This window comes from Capricornis sumatraensis, chromosome 1 (assembly GCF_032405125.1).
Source record: "Capricornis sumatraensis isolate serow.1 chromosome 1, serow.2, whole genome shotgun sequence".
Classification (NCBI taxonomy): Eukaryota; Metazoa; Chordata; class Mammalia; order Artiodactyla; family Bovidae; genus Capricornis; species Capricornis sumatraensis.
Window position 1 is genome coordinate 57,383,077 of NC_091069.1, and position 25,853 is coordinate 57,408,929.

Sequence of the window (25,853 nt, forward strand, 5' to 3'; positions counted from 1 at the left end):
ATAGTGTGTCCATGGCTCCCATCAAATCCTCAAAGAGCCGCTCTCGCCTTCTGAGATAGCCCATGCTCTATCTTTGGAGTATGTCTCTGTCTAAATAGATCCATTTCTTACCTTTCACTTTGTCTCTCAGTGAATTCTGTCTGCAATGAGACATCAAGAATCTGAGCTTCATTAAGTCCTGAAACTCGGCACTGTGGACGCTTGCTGCTCTGGACTCACATCCTCGTGACACAGTAACTCCAGACGAAGGGAAGCCTACATTTGGCTCTAATTAGATCACAGGTTTCCAAACCAATTGCTATGGCAGGAGGATAGAGTTGGCCTAGGCAGCTTCTGGGAGTGGAGCAGGGGTCGGGGGCAGAGAGAATTTCCATTTGGCAAGGTGACCAAATGTCTCAGACAACCACCTTGAAGTAAAGATACTGAAACTCCTTCAAGTGGGAGAAGTTAACTCGTATGCTGCCCCTAAGCACATAGACCCCAGATAAGTTGGACCTGAAGATTAATGATGCTGACTCCCAATTGCTTCACCACAAACTCATCAGAAGAAAGTCCGCGAGCTGATCACACCCTTTACTATAAACCATTGCATGCACTGTATGTAGAGTATGAGCCGTGACTATACAACTCCTCCAAGTTAAGACACACACTTTTTTGAGGCTGGAGCCCACTGTGTCCCCCCTTGCCTGGCAAAGTAATAAAGCTATTTTCTTCTGCTTCAGCCCCCCTTCACCCCCAAATCCTCAAAGAGAGATCCAGGTCACCCCACTCTTTAGAGCTGCGATCCAAGAGGATAAAATAAACACACAAAACCAGTCATTGGCTGAGCTGCCTTGGCCCAGGGCAAGGGTGAGATTGTTGGCCTCCTGGTCCCTGGGTGGGTCTCTGGTTTTTCTTGCTTTGATGTTACCTGCATCTCAATCTCTGATTAAAATTTTACTTCTCAGGGGTGGGAGGAGGGAGGAGAGGGTGGGCAGTTTGGGGTTAGCAGATGCAAACTATTATGTATAGAAAGGATAAAAAAATAAACTCCTACTGTGCAGAACAGGGAACTATCTTCCACATCCTGTGATAAACCATAATGGAAAACAATATAAAAAAGAATGTACACATGTGTATAACTGAGTCACTTTGTTGTACAGCAGAAATTAACACAACATTGTCAATCAACTCTCCTTCAATGAAAAATAGATTAAAAAAGAGAAAAACAAAAAAATAAAAGGAAAAGAAAGAAACTAATATTGGGCTTCTACAGGGAGAGGCTGCATAGACGTGCTATTCAGCTAGTTGTCCTGACCCACCTATTTTTTTTTTTTAACCTATTTATTTTGTATTGATGAATAGCCAGTTAACAAACAAGGTTGTGATAGTTTCAGGTAAACAGCAAAGGGACTCAGCCATACAAATACATGAAACCATTCTCCCCTAAACTCCCCTCCCATCTAGGCTACAAAATGACATTGAACAGAATTCCTTGCTGGTTATCCATTTTAAACGGTGGTGTGTACATGACCATCCCCAAATCCCTAACTATCCCTTCCCCCTATCCTCCCCACCCACCCAAACCCTGAAACCACAAGTTTGTTCTCTAAGTCTGTGAGTCTCTATTTTGTAAGTAAGTTCATTTCTATTATTTCTTTTTAGATTTCACCTATAAAGGGTGTCATACAATGTTTCTCCTTCTCTGTCTGACTTATTTCACTCATCATGACATTCTCTAGGTCCAGCCATGTTGCTGCAAATGGCATTATTCCATCTTTTCAATGGCTTAGTGATATTCCATTGTAGATATGCACCACATCTTCTTTATCCAGTCCTCTGTCGATGGACATTTAGGTTGATTCTATGTCCTGGCTATTGTAAACAGTGCTGCAATGAACACTAGGGTGTATGCATCCTTTTGGATCATGTTTTTCTCTAGATATATGCCCAGGAGTGGGATTGCAGGGTCATACAGAAACTCTATGTTTAGTTTTTTAAGGAACCTCCATACTGTTCTTCACAGCGGCTGTACGAATTTACATTCCCACTAAGATGGGCTCAATAAAGGACAGAAATGGTAGGGACCTAACAGAAGCAGAAGATATTAAGAAGAGGTGGCAAGAATACACAGAAGAACTATACAAAAAAGGTCTTCACCGCTCAGATAATCACGATGGTGTGATCACTCACCTAGAGCCAGACATCTTAGAATGTGAAGTCAAGTGGGCCTTAGAAAGCATCACTATGAACAAAGCTAGTGGAGGTGATGGAATTCCAGTTGAGCTATTTCAAATCCTGAAAGATGATGCTGTGAAAGTGCTGCACTCAATATGCCAGCAAATTTGGAAAACTCAGCAGTGGTCACAGGACTGGAAAGGTCAGTTTTCATTCCAATCCCAAAGAAAGGCAATGCCAAAGAATCCTCAAACTACTGCACAATTGAACTCATCTCACACGCTAGTAAAGTGATGCTTAAAATTCTCCAAGCCAGGCTTCAGTAATACGTGATCCATGAACTTCCCGATGTTCAAGCTGGTTTTAGAAAAGGCAGAGGAACCAGAGATCAAATTGCCAACATCCGCTGGATCATGGAAAAAGCAAGAGAGTTCCAGAAAAACATCTATTTCTACTTTATTGATTATGCCAAAGCCTTTGACTGTGTGGATCACAATAAGCTGTGGAAAATTCTGAAAGAGATGGGAATACCAGACCACCTGACCTGCCTCTTGAGAAACCTCTATGCAGGTCAGGAAGCAACAGTTAGAACTGGACATGGAACAACAGACTGGTTCCAAATAGGAAAAGGAGTACGTCAAGGCTGTATATTGTCACCCTGCTTCTTTAACTTATATGCAGAGTACATCATGAGAAACACTGGACTGGAAGAAACACAAGCTGGAATCAAGATTGCCAGGAGAAATATCAATAACCTCAGATATGCAGATGACACCACCCTTATGGCAGAAAGTGAAGTGGAACTAAAAAGCCTCTTGATGAAAGTGAAAGAGGGGAGTGAAAAAGTTGGCTTAAAGCTCAACATTCAGAAAACGAAGATCATGGCATCTGGTCCCATCACTTCATGGGAAATAGATGGGGAAACAGTGGAAACAGTGGCTGAATTTCTTTTTCTGGGCTCCCAAATCATTGCAGATGGTGACTGCAGCCATGAAATTAAAAGACGCTTACTTCTTGGAAGGAAAGTTATGACCAACTTAGACAGCATATTAAAAAGCAGAGACATTACTTTGTCAACAAAGGTCTGTTTAGTCAAGGCTATTGTTTTCCAGTGGTCATGTATGGATGTGAGAGTTGGACTACAAAGAAAGCTGAGCGCCAAAGAATTGATGCTTTTAAACTGTGGTGTTGGAGAAGACTCTTGAGAGTCCTTTGGATTGTGAGGAGATCTAACCAGTCCATCTTAAAGGAGACCAGTCCTGGGTGTTCACTGGAAGGAGTGCTGTTGAAGCTGAAACTCCAATTCTTTGGCTACCTGATGTGAAGAGCTGACTCATTTGAAAAGACCCTGATGCTGGGAAAGATTGAGAGCAGGAGGAGAAGGGGACAACAGAGGATGAGATGGTTGGATGGCATCACCAACTCAGTGGACATGGGTGTGGGTGGACTCTGGGAGTTGGTGATGGACAGGGAGGCCTAGCATGCTGCAGTTCATGGGGTCACAAAGAGTTGGACACGACTGAGTGACTGAACTGAACTGAACTGACTGTGTATGAGGGTTCCTTCTCTCTACATCCTCTCTGGCATTTATTGTTTGTGGATTTTTTTGGTGATAGCCATGCTAGCTGATGTGAGGTGATAACTCATAGTTTTTATTTGCATCTCTTTAATAATTAGTGATGTTGAACATTTTTTCATGCACCTCTTGGCCATCTGTATGTCTTTTTTTTTTTAGTAACAATTTTTTTTGATATCATGACTTTTTTCATTTAGTTAATTAATTAATTTTTGGCTGTGCTGGGTCTTTGTTGCTGTGTGGGCTTTCTCTAGTTGTGACCAGCAGGGGCACTTCTTTACCAATAGCTGCAGTGTGAGGGCTTCCCATTGTGGTGGCTTCTCTTCTTGCAAAGCTTGGGCTCTAGGGTCCTCGGGCTCAGTAGTTGTGGTGCATGGGCTTAATTTCTCTGTTGCCAGCATCTGGGATCTTCCCAGATCAGGGATCAAATCAGTGTCTCCTGCATTGGCAGGCAGGTTCTTTACCACCAAGCCACCAGGGAAACCAGCCATGAAATAGTATGTGGCCATATGAAGGAATAAAATTCTGATGTATGCTACAACATAGATGAACTTTAAAAACAAGATGCTCAGTGAAATGTCAGACACAAAAGGACAAATAATGTATAGTTCTATTTATATGAAATTTCTAGAGCAGTCAAATTCATAGACAGAAAGTAGAGTGGTGGTTGCCAGGGGCCGAGGGGAGAAAAAGTGAGGAGTTAATGTTTAATGGGGACATAATTTCAGCTTTGCAAGATGAGAAAATGCTGGAGGTGGACGGTGGTGATGGTTATACAATATTGTGAATGTGCTTAATGCCGCTGAACTATATGCTCAAGATTGTTACAATGGAACTTCCCCAGTGGTCCAGTGGTTAAGACTCCTTGTTTCCAATTTGGAAGGTGCAGGGTCAATCCCTGGCTAGGGAATAAAGATTGCTAAAATTGTAAATTCAATGTTTTACCCCAGTTAAAAAGAAATGGGGTGGGGTGGAGAGAAGAGAAGGCAAGAAATAAGTCAAGCTGGAGGAGAGAAAAGCTGTTTTCCTTTTCTTTTTTCCTGTGGCTCTGATGCATGTGGGATCTTAGTTCTCTGGCCATGGATCAGACCTGTACCCTGCAATGGAAGCACAGAGTCTTAACTACTGGACTTCCCTGTTTCTCTTTCGTTTTGTCTTTTGTTTTCGTCTTTTTTCCCCGTTTTTCTTTTGATTGTGAGAAACACGAGGCTCCAAAGTGGGGACCTGAGAGCCTTCAAAGCTGAGACACAAGAAGTTCAGCCAAGTGTTGTTACAGGTTGCATATTGAAATCTCTTTTATATCCTCTGAGAGATGAAAGGGAAGAGGAGAATTCCTATCAATTCCTTTTGTGGTTTCAGGCTGCACTTCCCCAACATTGCTCTTGGAGTGACTCATTAGGGTCTGTGACTTTCTTCCCCTCTCCCACTTCTGTTCTTTTATGGGGTGTGCTTTTTAAATTAATTAATTAATTACTTTCTTTTTCACTGGGCTGGGTCTTTGTTAGGGCTTCCCTGTGGCTCAGAGGTTAAAGCGTCTGCCTCCAATGCAGGAGACCTGGGTTCGATCCCTGGGTCAGGAAGATCCCCTGCAGAAGGAAATGGTAATCCACTCCAGTATTCTTGCCTGGAGAATCCCACGGACGGAGAAGCCTGGTAGGCTATGTGCGTGGACTTTCTCTAGTTGTGGAGAGCAGGGCCTGCTCCCTAATTGCAGTGTTTGGGCTTCTCATTGTGGTGGCTTCTCCTGTTGAAGAGCACAGACTCTAGAATACAAGGGCTCAATAGTTCTGATGTACAAAGTAAGTTGCCATGTGGCCTGTAGAGTCTTCCCAGATCAGGGATTGAACCCCTGTTCCCTGCACTGAAAGGCAGGTTGTTACCTGCTGGACCACCAGCGAAGTCCTAGTGGAGTGTATTTGAATATAGCTTCTGGGTTTGGAGTAGAACCCATGGGAGGAAACAAGGCAAATGCCAGGTTTCCCAGCACAGTCCTTTCTTTCTTTTTCTGCTGCTGCTGCTAAGTCGCTTCAGTCATGTCGAACTCTATGCGACCCCATAGACGGCAACCCACCAGGCTCCTCCATCCCTGGGATTCTCCAGGCAAGAACACTGGAGTGGGTTGTCATTTCCTTCTCCAATGCATGCATGCATGCTAAGTCGCTTCAGTTGTGTCTGACTCTGTGCAACCCAATGGACAGAAACCCACCAGGCTCCTCTGTCCGCAGGATTCTCTAGGCAAGAATACTGGAGTGGGTTGCCATTTCTTTCTCCCTTTTTCTTCTGACTGTCTACTTATTTTATCTTATTTTGTTGACTGCACAGCATAGCATGCAAGATCTTAGTTCCTCCACCAGGGATTGAATCTGCACCTTCTCCAGTGAAAGTGTGGAGTCTTAACCACTGAACCATCAGGGAAGTCCTAGCACAGCTTTTTCTTGTGTTTTACTTTCTTTCAAAAGAAGAAATTTATTTATTTGGGAGAGGGCAAAAGAGGGAGGGAGGACAATGGAACTTGGAGTTTAGAAAGAACTTTCATTTGTTCATTCATTTGACCAAAGAACAGTTAATGATATGGGAGCTTAAACCACAATGCTCACCGCCTTCCTGGACACCAGGGTAAGCTCAGGAACTCCTGAGATACAGAGAGTGGAAGAGACTTTGTAAGGGCTGAGATTCTTGCAGTAACTGGAAGGGAGAGATACAGGAAGTTCAAGTTATTACACTCACATTGATTCCATTTTTAAGCCTGTGTTGTGATGACTTGGGGCTTCCCTTGTGAGTCAGACAGTAGAGAATCTGCCTGCAATGCAAGAGACATGGGTTTGATCCTTGGTTCAGGAAGATCCCCTGGAGAAGGTAATGGCTACCCACTCCAGTATTCTTGCCTGGAGAATCCCATGGACAGAAGAGCCTGGTGGGCTACAGTCCATGGGGTCACAAAGAGTGGGACATAACTGAGCAACCAAGCGTGGGATGACTTGAAGAAATAATGACTCTATTTATTTATTTCACTGAATTAAGGGGACTTCCAAAGTGGCATAGCAGTAAAAGAATCCACCTGCCAATGCAGGAGATGTAAGAGACACATCTTCAATCCCTGGGTCGAGAAGATCCCCTGCTGTAGGAACTGGCAACCCATTCCAGTATTCTTGCCTGGAAAATTCCATGGACAGAGGAACCTGGCAGGCCACAGTCTATAGGATCACAAAGAGTCGGAAACAACTGAGTGATTGAGCACACACACACACTGAATTAAGAAAGGTACAGTGATACATAACTGGCAATGTGCCAGGTACTGTTCTAGGCACTGGAGATACATCTGTGAATAAACTCAGTATTGTTCTTACCTTCAAGGAGCTTCCCACCCAATGGGCGCTGTTTAGGGAGCCAGATCAGAAGAAGCCTTTCTTCTCTAAAACCACAGAAAATATCTCATATTATGTGTGCGAGCTCAGTTGCTAAGTTATGCCTGACTCTTTGTGACTCTGTGGACTGTAGGCAGCCAGGATCCTCTGTCCATGGAATTTCCCAGGCAAGAATACTGATGTGGGTTGCCATTCCCTTCTCCAGGGGATCTTCCCACCCAAGGATCGAATGCATGTCTCCTGCATTGGAGGCAGATTCTTTACAACTGAGCCACCTGGGACGCAAGGTTGAAATTGGAATACATCCCACCCCTCAGCCCATCACTGTGCCACGAAAATGGGACACAGTGATTGGTTGGGAAGAGTTAGGCTCTGTCCTGGCAGATGACTGAAGTGATGGGGGACAGGGCCCTCAAATTCGCAATAGTGACACAAAAGGAAGACAGCAGATACTGGGAGGAAACCCTGACAACTATTTCTTCACACATCAGGAGCCTCAAGCTCAGGAAATTATGACCATGAGACTCCAAAGCTTAGTGGTTTAAGACCACAGAGGTCTGTCTCATGTTCAAGTTCTTGTGCATGGTGGGTGGCCAGGGGCTAGCTCATCACAGCCCCGCCCTGGGGTACAGGCTGACACAGAGCACTGTCTTGAACATTTTCACTCACTATGCCAGGAAAAGAGAACCCTGAGGATTTCACACTGGCTGGCAAATTCTACAGCTCAGAAAGGAACACACTTGACCTCTTGTTGTTGAGTCACTAAATTGTATCCAACTCTTGGTATCTCCATGGATTGCAGCATGCCAGGCTCCCCTGTCCTTCATTATCTCCCAGAGTTTGCTCAAACTCATGTTCATTGAGTTTGTGATGCCATTCAATCATCTCATCCTCTGTAGCTACCTTCTCCTCCTGTTGTCAATCTTTCCCAGCATCAGGGTCTTTTCCAGCGAGGGTCTCTTCACATCAGTTGGCCAAAGTATTGGAGCTTCAGCTTCAGCAACAGTCCTTCCAATGAATACTAAGGGTTGGTTTCCTTAAGAATTGATTGCTTTGATCTCCTTGCAGTCCAAGGGACTCTCAAGAGTTTTTCCCAGCACCACAATTTGAAAGTAACAGTTCTTTGGCACTAAGCCTTCTTTATGGTCTGATTCTTACATCCATACATGACTACTGGAAAAACCATAGATTTGACTATATGGACATTTGTGGCAAAGTGATGTCTCTGCTTTTTAATATGCTGTCTAGGTTTGTCTTAGCTTTTCTTCCAAGGAGCAAGCGTCTATTAATTTCATGGCTGCAGTCACCATCTGCAGTGATCTGGGAGCCCAAGAAAATAGATGTGAGAGTAGGACCATAAGGAAGTCTGAGCACCAACAAATTGATACTTTCAAATTGTGTGCTGGAGAAGACTCTTGAGAGTCCCTTGGACAGCGAGCAGATCAAACCAGTCAATCCTAAAGGAAATCAACCCTGACTATTCATTAGAATGCCTGTTGTGAAGCTGAAGCTCTAATACTTTGGCCACCGGATGAGAAGAGCCGACTCATTGGAAAAGACCCTGATGCTGGGAAAGATTGAGGGCAGGAAGAGAAGGGTGTGACAGAGGATGAGATGGTTGGATGGCATCACAAGCTTGATCAACATGAGTTTGAGTGAACTCCGGGAGATAGTGAAGGACAAGGAAGCCTGATGTGCTGTAGTCCATGGGTAACAAAGAGTCAGAAACGACTTAGCAACTGAACAACAACTAATAAGGGGGTCCTGAAGACAATGTTCCATTGGTCAAGGGCTTCGGGGAGCAAAATGGAGACAGATTAATGAAGGACATTGGCTGAGAGGCTGCACTGTCAACCCCACTGGCTCAGATGGACAGGGGAAGTGGTGCAAAGGATGAGCATTCATCCTTATAAGATGATTTATCACCTCTAACACTGATCTACTCTTCAAAACTTCAGCCACATGCTTGTTAAGCATGTGGTCAAGAGTTGGCAGTTTAAACCGCAGGGTTATGAGGACAAAACTCTGTGTGTGTGTGTGTGTGTGTGTGTTTATACCACACCTTCAGGGTCCACTGAAGACATGGAGGACACAGTGCAAGTCCAGAGAAGCCTGCCTTTGGCAGAGTTCATTAGACCCTACCCACTTCTCCTCTCTTCTCTGGAAGGCTTACTGGGATTATGAAAGTTACGTCAGTCAGTGTTCAATGCCAGAAAGAGAAACATCCCAGGTAGTTTGAGAGTAGAGGACTTAAAACAGGGATTTGGGTCATTAAAAATGGTTGTGGGACTGAAGTAGCAGGCTCTGAAATGGGCTTCAAGGAATATTCCTGGAACTTTAAGAACTTGCCCTCAACGATTGTTTCTGAAGACAATTTCAAGCTGGTTCCACAGCTCAGAGTTCAAGAAGACACATCAAAAACTGCCATCCAGGGATTGGAAAGCCAATTTAAGAAGACTTCTGGTAATGGAAATGCTCCTGCCCCCAAATGTCACACTTCTATGACCTTGGTTCAGCAGCCAAAATCGTCAAAAGAGAATAGAGAGATGGTCTTGGGGTCAGTGTCCCAAATGCACGTCAGTGCATCTAATTGTAGACATGGTTTCACACCTAGACCCAAGTTGCAATGAATTCTGATAAGTGTTGGTGTAACTTTCCAACCTTGTTAGGTTAAAAGAAGGAAAAAGAGGAGGTGAGAGAGTCTAACCATAATAGCCACCCAAAGCTGTCTTTGTCTGGTTTTCCTCTCTCGCATTTATATTTTGAGTGGTAAGCTGCTGCTGAGAGGTTTAAAAGTTTTTGTTTTTGTTTTTTAAATTGAAATAGAGTTGATATGGGTTTCCCTGGTGGCTCAGATGGTGAAAAAAATCTACCTGCAATGCACAAAACCCAGATTTGATCCCTGTGTTGGGAGGATCCTCTGGAGAAGGAAATGGCTACCCACTCCAGTATTCTTGCCTGGAGAATCCCACGGACAGAGAAGCCTGGTGGGCTACAGTCCATGGGTCACAAAGAGTTGGACACGACTGAGTGACTAACCTTGCACTTTGTCAGAACTGATATACAGTGTTTCAGGTGTACAGCAGTGATTGTTATACATATACATGCTGCTGCTGCTGCTAAGTCGCTTCAGCCGTGTCCGCCTCTGTGTGACCCCATAGACGGCAGCCCACCAGGCTCCTCCGTCCCTGGGATTCTCCAGGCAAGAGTACTGGAGTGGGGTGCCATTGCCTTCTCCATACATATACATAGATATCTATTTTTTCAGATTCTTTTTGGTAATAGGTTATTACAAGATATTTAATATAAATCCTTGTGCTCTACTGTAGGTCGGAGAAGGAAATGAACCCACTCCAGCAGTCTTGCTTGGAAAATTCCATGGATTGGGGTGCCTGGTAGGCTACAGTCCATGGGGTCACAAAGAAATGGACACGACTGAGTGACTTCACTTTCTTTCTTTCTATAGTTCCTTTTGAGAGGGAAATGGCAACCCACTCCAGAGTTCTTGCCTGGAGAATCCCATGGACAGAGGGGCCTGGTGGGCTGCAGTAAGTCTGCAGTGAATCTCATATTTACATAACAGTTTGCATTCAGTAGTTTTCTGAGTAACACAAATATCAGTATATCCAAAAGTTAACTCATTTAACTTTAAAAAAGTTAAACGTTAACAAAATTAACTCATTTAACTCATTACAAATTATCATTTGTAATATACAATGTTCCTGGACAGGTATAGACTGTTTCTTGGAATTATCATGTTTTGAAAAGAAAGCATTATTTAATGAATAGTATCAAAGTCTTAAAATATGCATTATAAAGAGGTATAAAAGTTAGAGGGGAAAAGCAACAGTTCAGTTCATTTTTGTACGTCCTGTGTCTTCATTCTAACTCACTTAAAAATTATGATTTTATTGTAGTTGTAAGTTTTGATTAGCTTTAATATTAAAACTAAGTTGTTAAAATATAAAAGAATTATTACTGACTTTTCAATTTGCTCAAGATTATGAATTAAAAGTGGACAGAGCGGAGTTTCCAGTTGACAAATGGAACTGCAAATAATGTTTTCTTTCTCTCTCTCTCTCCCTCCCTCTTTTTTTTGAATGTTCTGGTTCACCATTGAAGTGTGTGGTTTTTTCTTTTTTTTGTCTAGTTGTGAAGCTCAGTCTTCTCTTATTGTGGAGCACGGGCTTTAGAGGGCTCAGGCTCAGTAGTTGTGGCCCAAGGGCTTAGCTGCCTTGTAGACCATGGGATCTTAGTTCCCTGACCAGGGATTGAACCCACATCCTCTGCATTGGAAGACAAATTATTAACCACTGGACCACCAGGAAAGTCCAGTATGATGTCTCTTAAATTAATCTTGTGACAATTAAACCAATCGACTGTAGCAGTAAGAAAACTGTTGACAAAGTAGAACCAAGAAATGTTCCTCTTCAAATATGCTGGAGTCTGTACTTTCAGTAAAAAGATGACTACCTGAAGTAGCACAGATGGTTACCAGGTACCAAGAAAACAGATAATAAGCTTGGACAAGAGTATTTTTTAGAGCTCATATTATAATTGGAGAGGGATAAAAAGGGAAAAGAGAGAATAGTCATCATTCATAGAGGAAGTTATCCTCAATAGCCTGTCCAAGGATCATAAGGTTATAAGTCATAGATAAAGTCATCACCATGGAAAATGACAGGCAGTAGCCTTGAATGCTGACAAAGACTAAAAAAACTGTGTCTTCAGATTTTAATACATAATGGGAGCTCCCAAAACAAGCAAGAACTAAATAAAATAAAATTTTATTTAGAGCTCTCTACAACCTGACCTGTCTCTTGAGAAACATATAGGCAGGTCAGGAAGCAACAGTTAGGACTGGACATGGGACAACCGACTGGTTCCAAATAGGAAAATGAGTACGTCAAGGCTGTATATTGTCACCCTGCTTCTTTAACTTATATGCAGAGTACATCATGAGAAACGCTGGACTGGAAGAAACACAAGCTGGAATCAAGATTGCCAGGAGAAATATCAATAACCTCAGATATGCAGATGACACCACCCTTATGGCAGAAAGTGAAGAGGAACTAAAAAGCCTCTTGATGAAAGTGAAAGGGGAGAGTGAAAAAGTTGGCTTAAAGCTCAACATTCAGAAAACGAAGATCATGGCATCTGGTCCCATCACTTCACGGGAAATAGATGGGGAAACAGTGGAAACAGTGTCAGACTTTATTTGGGGGGGCTCCAAAATCACTGCAGATGGTGACTGCAGCCATGAAATTAAAAGACGCTTCCTCCTTGGAAGAAAAGTTATGACCAACCTAGATGGCATATTGAAAAGCAGAGACATTACTTTGCCAACAAAGGTCCATCTAGTCAAGACTATGGTTTTTCTAGTGGTCATGTATGGATGTGAGAGTCGGACTATAAAGAAAGCTGAGCGCCAACGAATTGATGCTTTTGAACTGTGGTGTTGGAGAAGACTCTTGAGAGTCACTTGGACTGCAAGGAGATTCAACCAGTCCATTCTAAAGGAGATCAGCCCTGGGTGTTTTTTGGAAGGAATGATGCTAAAGCTGAAACTCCAATACTTTGGCCACCTGATGTGAAGAGCTGACTCATTTGAATAAACCCTGATGCTGGGAAAGATTGAGGGTCGGAGGAGAAGTGGACGACAGAGGATAAGATGGTTGGATGGCATCACCGACTCAATGGACATGGGTTTGGATGGACTCTGGGAGTTGGTGATAACAGGGAGGCCTGGTGTGCTGCAGTTCACGGGGTCACAAAGAGTTGGACACGACTGAGCAACTAAACTGAACTGAAGTGACTGAATGCTTAAAAGTACAAAATCCCTGTTTTGACCTCTCCTCACATTGTGCTTCTGGCAGCCACTGATCTAGTCTCTGTTTCTATGAGTTCTGTTTTTTTGTTTGTTTGTTTGTTTGTTTGTTTCCTTTTGTTTGTTTCCTTTCTAGATTCCACATGAAAGAGAGATCTTGTTGTTTTAATTGTAGCCATTTTGATGCCATTATTTCATGGTAGTTTTAACATAGAATCCCCTCATGAGTTATGGTATTTAACACTTTTTCAAATATTTATTGGCTATTCTTCCTTTATGAAGTGACTGTTCAAATATTGTGCCTGTTTAAAAGAATCAGAGTGTTTTGCTATTATTATTGATACAGTACTTGCTGTGATAAAGAACCTACGAACAGACCCACATTTATACAGTCATTTGATTTCTGACCCAGATGTCAAAGCAATTCAATGGGAAAATGAAAATCTTTTCAACAAATTGATCTGAAGCAACAGAATTTCAACCCAGCTCATTGGAGATGAATCACAGACCTAAATGTAGAAAACTATAAAACGGCTAGAAGAAACAAGAGGATATCTTCATGACACTGGGGAAAGCAAAGATTTCTTGAAGATTGACTTGCAATGGGCCAGTCCATGGGACCCCACGACCGCAAACGGATAGGACTTGTGGACTTGTGCTAGGTTCTTGTCACATGGGACCCCAGGGCGCCTTGTCCATACCCCTTAGCACCCCAGAAAAGGGCTTGCTCGAATATCTGATCTTACTGAATTCCCCAAAGTAAGTATATGTGTGTATTTACTGATATGTGTGTATTTACTGATATGTGTGTATTTACTGATATGTGTATTTACTGAATACAGCAAAGAAAGACATGAGTCACCTTCCTGGGCTTTTCCCCCTTCACTAATGTGGTCTCCACACATACACCATGGTCTCTTCATGTGGTGAGAAAAGAGGAGGCTTGTGGGTGGAGCTTGGGGGTAGTACCTGACCTGTTGGGCATAGGGGAAGCAGCTCTAGCCTGGAAACCTAGCTGCTGCTGCTGCTAAGTTGCTTCAGTCGTGTCCAACTCTGTGCAACCCCATAGACGGCAGCCCACCAGGCTCCCCCATCCCTGGGATTCTCCAGGCAAGAACACTGGAGTGGGTTGCCATTTCCTTCTCCAATGCATAAAAGTGAAAATCAGAGTGAAGTCGCTCAGTCGTGTCTGACTCTTCACGACCCCATGGACTGCAGCCTACCAGGCTCCTCCATCCATGGGATTTTCCAGGCAAAAGTACTGGAGTGGGGTGCCATTGCCTTCTCCAGGAAACCTAGAGGTAGGGCCAATATGGACTGGGGAGGAACTTAGACTTTGGAGTCTGAGTTCAAATCCCCAGACCTATTGGATTTGAGCTGTGTGTCCTTGGAAAATTCACTGGACCTCTCTGAGTCCTGATTTCCTTATATGAGGTGAACCAGTTTGATATCAGATGACTATGTGGACTTAGGAATTAAGGACAGATCAGACAGCAGAAGCCAGGTGGTGCTCGTGGTAAAGAACACGCCTGCCAATGCAAGAGATGTAAGAGTTTCAGGTTCAGTCCCTGGTCCGGAAAGATTCCACATGCAGGGGCGACTAAGCCCAAGTGCTGCGCCTACAGAGCCTGTGCCCTAGAGCCTGTGCTCCCCAACAAGAGAAGCCACTGCAATGAGGAACCCACGCACCAGGCTTTGCTTACCGCAACTAGAGAAAGCCCACACGCAGCAATGGACACCCAGTGCTGTCAAAAAATTTAAAAGAAAATTTAAAGAAAGCTACTTAAAAACCATTTTATGGTTTAAAATTATGCATAAACATTTATGTATCTATAAATACATGCATTTAAAAGTGTAAATGGGTATTTCTACAAATCTTTTATAATTAGTTAATTTCCAGTTTTATTTAGATCTCAATTGACATATAGCATTATATAAGTTTAAGGTATACAACATAATGATTTGACTTACATTCATCATAAAATTATTATTACAACAGGTTAGTGCATATCCATCATCTCATATAAATACAACAATAAAAAAAGAGAAAAAAATTTTTATTTGTAATAAAAGAGCTCTTAGGATTTACTATCTTTACAATTTTCATTTATAATGCACAGCAGCATTCATTATCTTTATCATATTGTACCTTACATCCTTAATATTTACTTATCTTATAACTGGACATTTGTACCTTCTGACCATCTTCACCCAATCCCACCCCTTACCCTACCACCCCAGCTTCTGGTAACCACAAATCTAATCTCTTTTTTTCTAAGAGTTTGTTTTTGAAGTATAATTGACCTACAACATTATGTTAGCAGAGTTCCAAAGAATAGCAAGGAGAGATAAGAAAGCCTTCCTCGGTGATCAGTGCAAAGAAATAGAGGAAAACAACAGAATGGGAAAGGCTAGAGATCTCTTCAAGAAAATTAGAGATACCAAGGGAACATCTCATGCAAACATGGGCTCAATAAAGGACAGAAATGGTATGGAGCTAACAGAAGCAGAAGATATTAAGAAGAGGTAGCAAGAATACACAGAAGAACTGTACAAAAAAGATCTTCACCTCTCAGATAATCACAATGGTGTGATCACTCATCTAGAGCCAGACATCCTGGAATGTGAAGTCAAGTGGGTCTTAGGAAGCATCACTACAAACAAAGCTAGTGGAGGTGATGGAATTCCAGTTGAGCTATTTCAAATCTTGAAAGATGATGCTGTGAAAGTGCTGCACTCAATATACCAACAAATTTGGAAAACTCAGCAGTGGTCACAGGACTGGAAAAGGTAAGTTTTCATTCCAATCCCAAAGAAAGGCAATGCCAAAGAATGCTCAAACTACCACACAATTGCATTCATCTCACACGTTAGTAAAGTAATGCCCAAAATTCTCCACGACAGGCTTCAGCAATACATGAACTGCAAACTTCCTGATGTTCAAGCTGGTTTTAGAAAAGGCAGAGGAACCAGAGATCAAATTGCCAGCATCTGCTGGATCATCGAAAAAGCAAGAGAGTTCCAGAAAAAAGTCTATTTCTGCTTGATTGACTATGCCAAAGCCTTTGACTGTGTGGATCACAATAAACTGTGGAAAATTCTGAGAGAGATGGGAATACCAGACCACCTGACCTGCCTCTTGAGAAATCTGTAAGCAGGTCAGGAAGCAACAGTTAGAACTGGACATGGCACAATAGACTGGTTCCCAATAGGAAAAGGAGTACATCAAGGCTGTATATTGTCACCCTGCTTCTTTATCTTATATGCAGAATACATCATGAGAAACTCTGGGCTGGATGAAGCACAAGCTGGAATCAAGATTGCCGGGAGAAATATCAATAACCTCAAATATGCAGATGACACCACCCTTATGGCAGAAAGTGAAGAGGAACTAAAGAACCTCTTGATGAAAGTGAAAGAGGAGAGTGAAAAAGTTGACTTAGAGCTCAACATTCAGAAAACAAAGATCATGGCATGTGGTCCCATCACTTCATGGGAAATAGATGGGGAAACAGTGGAAACAGTGTCAGACTTTATTTTTTGGGGCTCCAAAATCACTGCAGATGGTGATTGCAGCATGAAATTAAAAGATGCTTACTCCTTGGAAGGAAAGTTATGACCAACCTAGATAGCATATTAAAAAGCAGAGACATTACTTTGCCAACAAAGGTCCGTTTAGTCAAGACTATAGTTTTTCCAGTGGCCATGTATGGATGTCAGAGTTGGACTATAAAGAAAGCTGAGCACTGAAGAATTGATGCTTTTGAACTGTGGTTTTGGAGAAGACTCTTGCGAGTCCCTTGGACTGCAAGAAGATCCAACCCATCCATCCTTAAGCAAATCAGTCCTGAATATTCATTGGATGGACTGATGCTGAAGCTGAAACTCCAATACTTTGGCTACCTGATGTGAAGAGCTGACTCATTTGAAAGACCCTGATGCTGGGAGAGATTGAATGTGGGAGGAGAAGGGGACAACAGAGGATGAGATGGTTGGATGGCATCACTGACTCAATGGGCATGAGTTTGGGTGAACTCTGGGAGCTGGTGATGGACAGGGAGGCCTGGTGTGTTGCAGTTCTTGGGGTCACAAAGAGTCGGACATGACTGAGCACTGGACTGAACTGAACACAGAGATTCAATATTTCTATAAATTTCAGAATGATCCCCACTATGAGTCTAGTGTCATCTGTCATCTGTCAATATTCCTATAAATCTGCTTGGTGAACTTATAAGTAGTCTCATTAATTGTTTCTTTCTTATCTGAGTAAAGTGTTTTCAATAAAAAATAAAAATAAGAGATCAAAAGTGCTGAAAATGCTTAAATTCCTTGCTCTTTAGTCTGACATTCAGTGGCTTCCATACAGGTGGGAGTAAAGATGGTGTGTTTCTCTGAGTGTGTGTGAATTTAGAGTATCTGAAAGTGTGTGGCTGTGAATTAGTGTGAATATACATGAATATGTGGGTGTCCAGGAGGGTGTGTGTGAGTGTGTCAATTTGTGAGTGCTTTGGAGAGTGTGTGACTGTCAGTTCGTGTAACTCTGTGTAAGTGTGTGAGTTAGTGTGAGTGTGTCTGCTTCCCCGGGGTTGGGGTGAACAACCTGAAAGGACTCAGTGGATCCCCACCCTTCTCATTTCAGTGCAGTTCATCGTAGGCTGCAGCACTGTGAGTGCTTGCCCCATTCTCGACTCTTCAAGAGGAAAAGAAGTGGCAGTGAGGAGGACCCCAGCTCTTCTCACAGAGAGGACAGTCAGGGTCCGGTCCCCCACAGTCACTAACAGTTGCAGAGAGTCAGTCACCATCTGCGGTGGTGCACGTCTGTCTGTCTCTTTCTTGTTTTCATGAAGATTGCTGCTTGGGCTTCAGAAGCTGCTAGGCCAGTGACCTTCCTGGTCACACAGGCCTGACAAGGTGGCTGGATCAGCTACCATCATTCAGTCCCTCAAATCCTTCTTGATCAAAAGATTTTGTGGCCAAAGTTGTTGGGAAAGGCTGAGAACTCAGCTCAGGATCCACAGCCCACCCTATCATGGTAAAGGTGCTGAGAAGTCCCATGGCAAGCACCTAACCCTGTGGAATCTTCTAGCCCTGCATTTTCACATGAGGACTGGAGCCCCACCTCCCACTCCCCTTGACAGCACCTATTAATCTCCCACAGAACCAGCATTTATAGAAGCCATGTTGGGGTTATCCTCTAGTTCACATTAACAGCCTATACGTGCCAGCACATCTCAGGCTACCAAGCTTCCTCAGACACACAAACACGCCGCCTTGGGGCCCTCCGAGGAGACAACACTAAATACATTTTTACAGATAAGGGGCCAGGGCAGCTAAGAGATGAAGTATCTTGCTTAAGTCACCCCCAGTTCATAAGAGGCTAGCCTGCCTTGGGACTCCATCTTGTTTCTTCTCAGTAGAAGCTCAGTGGAGAGCTTGGCCTTGCATGGGCTCAGGAAACATGCAGCATTTTAATATTTTATTTATATTTATTTTTACTTATTTGCCTGTGCTGGGTCTTAGTTGTAGCACGTGGGATCTAGTTCCCAGACCAGGGCTCAAACCTGCCCCCTCCTGCATTGGGACCATGGAGTCTTAGCCACTGGACCACGAGGGAAGTCCCAACATACAACATTTTAGAGGAAGAGGCTCAGCTGATGCCTGGGACTCAGACATTGATGGGATTCCTAGGGAGGTGGGAGGAGGTGGCTTATTAGAGATAACACTAAAGGGGGTTTGGGATTCCCCCCTAATTCGGTGGTAAAGAATCCATCTGCAGTGCAGGAGAGGCAGGAGACGCAGGCTTGATCCCTGGGTCGGGAAGATCCCCTGGAGGAGGCCATGGCAACCCACTCCAGTGTTCTTGCCCAGAGAATCCCAAGGACAGAGGAGCCTGGCGGGCTGCAGTCCATGCGGCCACAGAGAGTCAGACACCCCTGAAGCGACTGAGCACGCACACACAGGGGGATTGAGGGTGGGAGGTGCTGAAGCGGGTGCTGATTAGTCCTGGCTGGACACCTCTGCCACTCCAGCAGCTGGAGGTGAAAGGCCTGAAGGAGACGGAAGGGGGCTTCTCGCCACTACAATGCCTCCTGTCAGCCCTGTGGCTCCTGTCAGTCCCTCCTGTTCATTCAATTTCCTCATCTGAACCATGGAGAAGTTGACTTAAGGTTGTCAGACAAACTATGGCATGCCCAGTTTAATTTGAATTTCAGGTAAACAGCAAATACTTTTCAGTGTAAGTATATTCCATGCAGTATTTGGGACATATGGATACTAAGAAATTAATTTTATCTAATGTTCAAATTTAACTGGATGAAAGTGAAAGTGAAGTCTCTCAGTCATGTCCGACTCTTTGTGACCCCATGGACTGTAGCCTACTAGGCTCCTCTGTCCATGGGATTTTCCAGGCAAGAATACTGGAGTGGGTTGCCATTTCCTTCTCCAGGGAATCTTCCCAACCCGGGGATCGAACCCTGGATCTCCCATATTGCGGGCAGATGCTTTACCATCTGAGCCACCAGGGAAGCTCAAATTTAACTGGGTAGCCTGTATTTTTCTTACAGATGAGGGCCAATGGCCTTTATGACACAGATGACTATTCAGAGGCCCGGAAGTTGGGGCCAGACCCCTGGCTGGGGCTCCCGTCCTTTCCACTGGTTGTCTCTCCCCATCAGCCAGGTCACAGCCAGGCTGGGCTGAACCCAGCTCTGAGGGAAAGGCCCAGCCTCCTTGATGATGGTGAGAAGGCTGGTGTGGGTCTAGGGGACCCAGGGTGCCCATGCAGCTCATGATCAGGGTCCATGAAGCTGGAGAATGCAGGGCTGGGAGGAGGAGCTGTCAGGATCTGCTCTGAGGGCACCTTTTTCTACATCTGAATCAGGTAGTGCTACACTGGCTTAAATGGCTGGAAGGAGACCCGGGATATGAGAAGGATGATGTAGCAACAGCAGCCTGGACCTCTGGGGTGGGAGGAAGAGATGAGGCGGGGGGCACGGACGCTCACCTGGCCGAGGGCCCTACCCGACCCCTCGGTAGTGGGGACTTCTCCTCCCGTTACCACATCAGGGCAGGGTGGGCATCATGGCGGCCAATGCTCTCCATCAACACCCGGCTCTGCTCAGAAAGTTCTAGTACTGGGCAGGGCGGGTGGAGAGGGGTGTGTGGAAGCTCTGAGGTACACTCCTCCTCCCACTTCTCCACAGACTGGCACTATTTTTGTGGTAAACCCAGTGACATGGGAGATGGCTGATAAGAGGAAAAGGACCCTGCCTGGTCAGATTGCCAAGTTCCCAGACTCTATAAAACAGGCTGTGGAGGGAGGCTGGGCAGCTGCCCACCATGACCTCTTGGGCCGTTCTGCTCATCGCCTCGGTGCTCCTGGTCGCCCCAGGTGAGGATGTTCCCTCAGGGTAGATCCCGACAGCTGCTTCTCCTCCCAGCCCTGCTTTCTCAGGCTTTGTGGACCCAAGGTCACCTCAGGTCCCACAGCCTTCTCACCATCACCACAGAGGCTGGGCCTCACCCTCAGAGCCAGGTTTAGCCCGGCCTGGCAGTGACTGGGCCAATGGGGAGAGAAAGCCAGTGGGAAAGAAGGGAGCCCCAGCCAGGGGTCTGGTCCCAACTCTCCTGCTCAGGCCATGGGGCCCATGGGGCTCCCTTTCTCTTCCTGGGCCGCTGGCTCTTCGTCTGCGTCATGAAGATCACTGACCCACCAGTGGGTCTGAGGTTTCTTCTGGCCCATAATGGCCAGGGGATGACAGGGTATCTGAGTGAATGGGGACCCTCACTGTTCCAGACTCACTCCCTTGTCCCCATACCTCCTCTCTCCCAGTACCCGGGCTCACTTAGCTGAGCGTAAGGACCCTTCTGGAGGGGAGAGCTGGTTGGGCTGGGCCATCTGACATGAGGTGTTTTTTGTTTTGTTTTGTTTGTTTTTTGAGAAAAGAGAAAAAGAAAAACAATCCCTTGAAAGAAGATGAGGGAAGTTTCCTTTGAGACGGGCCCCAAATCTGTGTGTGTGTGTGTGAGAGAGAGACATACACACAGAGAGACAGACAGACAAGACGGAGAAACAGACAGAGAGAGTGGTGCAATGGTGATGGCTGGGGGACTTATCCTCTTTGCTCTCCAAGGAACTTGAGAGTGTGTGTTTCTCTTGACAGTGGGTCAGAGCAGCCCCAGGGCAGAGCAGGGCAGGAGGTCCCTGGGTCCCCTCACAAGGCCGCCTCCCCGTCCTGGGCACCAGCTGCCTCCTGGGCTCTCCCCAGCCAGAAGCAGTGACTTCTCCTCTCCCTCTGTCTGTGGAGGGCTGCTGATGCTGTTTCTTCCCCAGGGCTGGCCTTTTCCGGTCTGACTTCTGAGTGTTACGACCAGGCGATGGCCCATCTGTGTGATGGAGACGAGTTGTGCCAGGGCCTGGCCCCGGAGGATCCCCAGGTACGTGGATGGCTTCCTGCTGCCCCCCCCCCCCCAACCGTCCCTCTCCTTTTTCTCCTTCCTGGGCAGTGCCAGGGGCGAGGGTCTGGAGACCGAACTGGTCGGGGTGGGGAGGCAGGGCGGGAGCTGAAGATGCTGGTTTTGTTCACACTGGTGCCTGACTGCGGGGTAGCGGCTACACTGGTGGCTGGGCCCTCCCCAAGAGCCTCCTCCTTGTCTGATGGTAGAACAGCAGAGAGGCAGATGCTGGGCTGGGGAGGGTGCTGTGGGTGTGGGGGCAGGTCGTGGGGTCTCTCAGCCCCTCTAAGACAGGCAGAGAGATGGGCAGGGGCCAGCCAGTCTGGCTCAGGTCCTCATATGGACAGATAGGTCATGGGTCATCCTACTGGCTTGAAAGCTCCCAGGGCACCCTTCCTGGTGCCCTTCCAAGGTTGGGGTGTCTGAGAGACCACTCTGAGGGACTTCCTTTTCTAATAGGGTGACCTGGCGCTCCAAGGAGAGGAGCTGAACCCTTTCTGTGATCTTTGTCGGGAGATAATGCAGATGTTGGAGTACATGGTGGGAAATAAGCCCAGCAAGGTGAGACTGGAGGCTTGTGGAGCCTGGTGGGTGGAGAGGTGCCCCTGAGGGGGTGGGGAGGGTGGGGGATGGTGAGGAGGGCTGCCAGAATGGCTGCCAGTCTGTGGGCTCCTCAAATGTGTGCCAATGGACTTTGGAGAATTCCCTCAACTTGTGGCACTCTGGGAGTATGAAAATGGGAGGAAGGGTGTGTGGTTTCCATCAAGTTCTTGAAGGGAACCTGTCCCCAGAGCAGGTAGGGACCTCCCATTCATGTCCAGGATATGGCTCTAGGAGGCTGGTTCCAGATCAAGCCTGAGTCAGGAAAGGTAAGTCCCAGGTTCTCCACATCTGAGCTGTATGGTTTGGCCAAGTCATAAACACTTAGTGATCATCAGTTTTCTTACCTAGGCAATCCAAGTTGCCTAGGGCTTTTTTTAAACAGACGATTTCATTAATGTATTTATTTGACTGTGCTGGGTCTTGGTTGCCTCTCAGACTTTCTCTCTAGTTGCTCTGAGTGGGGGCTACTCTGTCACTGGGGTGCTCAGGCTTCTCACTGCGGTGGCTCCTCCTGTCGCGGAGCGCTGGCTCTCGGCATGTGGCCTCAGTAGCTGAGACGCGTGGGCTCAGCAGTTGTGGTTCCCAGGCTCTAGAGCACAGGCTCAGTGGTTGTGGCACACCAGCTTCCTTGCTCCCCAGCATGTGGGGTCTTCCTGGATCTCAGGTCCTCTCCTGCACTGGCAGGCGGATTCTTCACCATGAGCCACCAGGGAAATCCTGCCTAGGTCTTTTAAAGAGCAGAAAAGTGGGATGTACTTAGCTCCAACTTAATCCTTAAGAAGTGGATGCATCATCACAAGAATCAGTTTCACTCTCCCCCGGCCCCCCCTTAGCTCCCTCGACCTGCTCAGCCCTCTGTCTTCATCCCGGGATCCTCAGATTTATCCTCTTCCACTGGGATGGCAGGATAAGATACTCCAAAATCAATGAACCAAGGCTTCAAGTTCAGATTCCCTCCTAACCCACTGCACCCCACCCCCACCCCCAACCCAGCACCAGTCAGGCCCTGGACCCAGAAGCTATGTAGGCAGAGCCTTTAAAGTGGGTCTGGGCACCACTCTCCACCAGAAGACAGGGCCCGGTTATATAGGAGCTGAGACTCGGCAGTACCAATTGTCTTTTCCGGAACCCCTGCCGGTCAGGTTTGGGCCAGGACTCAGGAATGAGGAATAGGGGCTGAGACCTGTCTCTCCAGTCCCTGCTCGGGTGGCCACCAGGCACCAGCTCCCTGGCCACTGGTCCCATTGCCAGACCTGTCTGGGGACCAAAGCTGCCAGGGGCTGCAGAATGGCAATGCCAGGCAGGGTTCACCTGAGGCCTGTTTCCTACCACGGCACTGCTGCTCCAGAATGTCATCGTCCGTGCCACCTCCAAGGTGTGCAGCAAGATGGGGCTGCTGAGCAGGCGTTGCAACAAGATCATGAAGAAGTTTCTCCATCGCATCTCTGCAGACATCATAGCTACGAAGAAGCCTCAGGCCATCTGTGTGGACATCATGCTGTGCAAGCGCAAGGCAGGTACGCGCAGAGGGAAGAGCAGGGAGTTATTTCCTGACAGCCTCCCCGTGAATGTGCAATAGAGGTTAAAATCACAGGAAGGCACCTGTCAGAGAGAACTTCCTAAGCAGCTCACACCTGCCCCTCCCAGCTTTCTTGCCACATGGCACATGACTCCGACCACTCCCAACAGGGACTGCGTGGAGCAGATGGGTAGGTGGACTTTGGCTCCTACCAAAGTCCTTTCTCAAACATTTGAGAAAAACTCCTAACAGCCTGAGGCAACCCCGCCCCCCCCCCCCCCCCCCCCCGCCACCGCCGCTCCCCACGCTCCTGCAAACAGTCCTAGAGTAAAATCAGGTCCCCATTTCTCCTCAGCTGTGTGATCTTGGGCAAGTAGCTTAACCTATTTGAGCTTCAGTTTTCTCACCTGTGAAAGGGGGATAATGACTCCTGTTTCTGAGCTTGGGGTGAGGACTGAATAAGACCATCATGTATGACAAGGTTGACGCCAAGGAAATGGCCTGAGACTAAGATACTGGAGACATCAGAGCCCTGATCAAACTCCAACCTCCCAGCCCAGTCCTGACCCCAGAATGGGAACCAAGGCCACATCCTTCTCCATGTCACAGGGGCCTAAGAGCTGGGCTGGAGGAATCTCATGGGGTTGGGGGAGGGCTAGGGCTGCCCAGGCCATGCCTGGAGATTTCAGGCAATGGCTACAAGAGATGGGCCAGGGAAGTGATCCTCAGTTCAGGTCTGGCAGCTCATCCACTCTCACTGATGCTTTGCAGCCTGATGCTTGCAGATCGCCCATTAGTATGAAGTCCCCACCATTTCCTGTGGCTTTTATCTTCAAAGCCCCACCACCCACACAGGCTCCTGAAGGGCTTCCAGGAGGGGACAATGCATGTGTACCACAAGGACAGGTGGCTCTAAGTCCCCATCCCCTCTAGAGATCCCACACACCTGCCCATTGCTGTCTCTTCTCTCCACACCAGGTCTCATCTGAGCTGCTGGGTCCCCCAACCCCACCCTGGGGAAGAAGCACAGAAACTCCAGCATCCTTCATCGGCTCCTTCCTTCCTGAATCCAGGAGTCTTCCCTCTAGTTTCTCTTATCTAATTCCTTCCACTGCCTTCCCCGCTCAGGAGAATAAAATATCAAGCAAGAATTTTTGCAGCTTCTTTTCCTTTGCTGGGTTTCAGATGAGGGGCACGCTCATCTGACTCCTGAGTTCATTCAATAAACATGCTGTATGTCCACCTGTGATTCTAGATGTTAGGGATTTAGCGGTGAACAAGACAACTTAGCAGCTCTCACACATATGGTCATGAAATACTTACTGTGCTGCATGTCACTCCAAGCACCTGGAGCACATCACGAATACACCCCCAGGAGCTCTCAGACCAGCTGGGGAAACCAGCCAGGTTAGGGTTTTGCTGTTGTTCAGTCGATCAGTTGTGTTTGACTCTGACATCGCACGGACTGCAGCATGCCAGGCTTCCCTGTCCTTCACTATATTCTGGAGCTTGCTCAACTCATGTCCATTGAATCAGTGATGTCATCCAACCCTCTCATCCTCTGTCATCCCCTTCTCCTCCTGCCCTCAGTCTTTCCCAGCATCAGGGTCTTTTCTAATAAGTTGGCTCTTTGCATCAGGTGGTCAAAGTATTAGAGCTTCAGCTTCAGCATCAGTCCTTCCAATGAAAATTCAGAGGTGATTTCCTTTCAGATTGACTGGTTGGATGTCCAAGGGATTCTCAAGAATCTTCTCCAGCACCACTATTTGAAAGCATCAGTTCTTCAGTGCTCAGCCTTCTCTGTTGTTCAACTCTCACATCTGTACACGAGTACTGGAAAAACCACAGCTTTAACTATACGGACCTTTGTCAGCAAAGTGATGTCTCTGCTTTTTAAGATGCTAAGTTGGTCATAGATTTTCTTTCAAGGAGCAAACATCTTTTAATTTCAAGCCTGCAGTCACTGTCCTCAGTGATTTTGGAGCCCAAGAAAATAAAGTCTGTCACTGTTTCCATTTTTTTCCTCATCTATTTGCCATGAAGTGATGAGACCAGATGCCATGATCTTAATTTTTTGAATGTTACTTTTCAAGCCAGGTTTTTCACTCTTAGGGTTAGAGTTCTTCTGGATATTAGGAACTGAAACTTAGCCTTTTACTTCACAGAAGGCAGCCTTCTCCTTTATTTTTTGGCTGTGCCTTGAGTTTGGGTGAACTCCGGGAGTTGGTGATGGACAGTGAAGCCTAGGGTGCTGTGGTTCATGGGGTCACAAAGAGTCAGAGATGACTGAATGACTGAACTGAACTGAACTGAACTGAGGCTTGCAGGATTTTAGTTCCCCAACCAGGGTTC

At 46.1% G+C, this 25,853-nt stretch overlaps 1 protein-coding gene across 1 annotated transcript; it reads left to right on the top strand.

Moving 5' to 3' along the window:
• Window positions 1–20,263: 20,263 nt before the first annotated feature.
• LOC138074939 (antimicrobial peptide NK-lysin-like) lies at window positions 20,264–24,006 on the top strand. Its single transcript, XM_068966794.1, has 5 exons — window positions 20,264–20,315; window positions 21,258–21,361; window positions 21,839–21,940; window positions 23,331–23,499; window positions 23,954–24,006. Exons 1-5 carry the CDS (start codon window positions 20,264–20,266, stop codon window positions 24,004–24,006), a joined length of 480 nt encoding a protein of 159 aa, XP_068822895.1.
• Window positions 24,007–25,853: the final 1,847 nt, after the last annotated feature.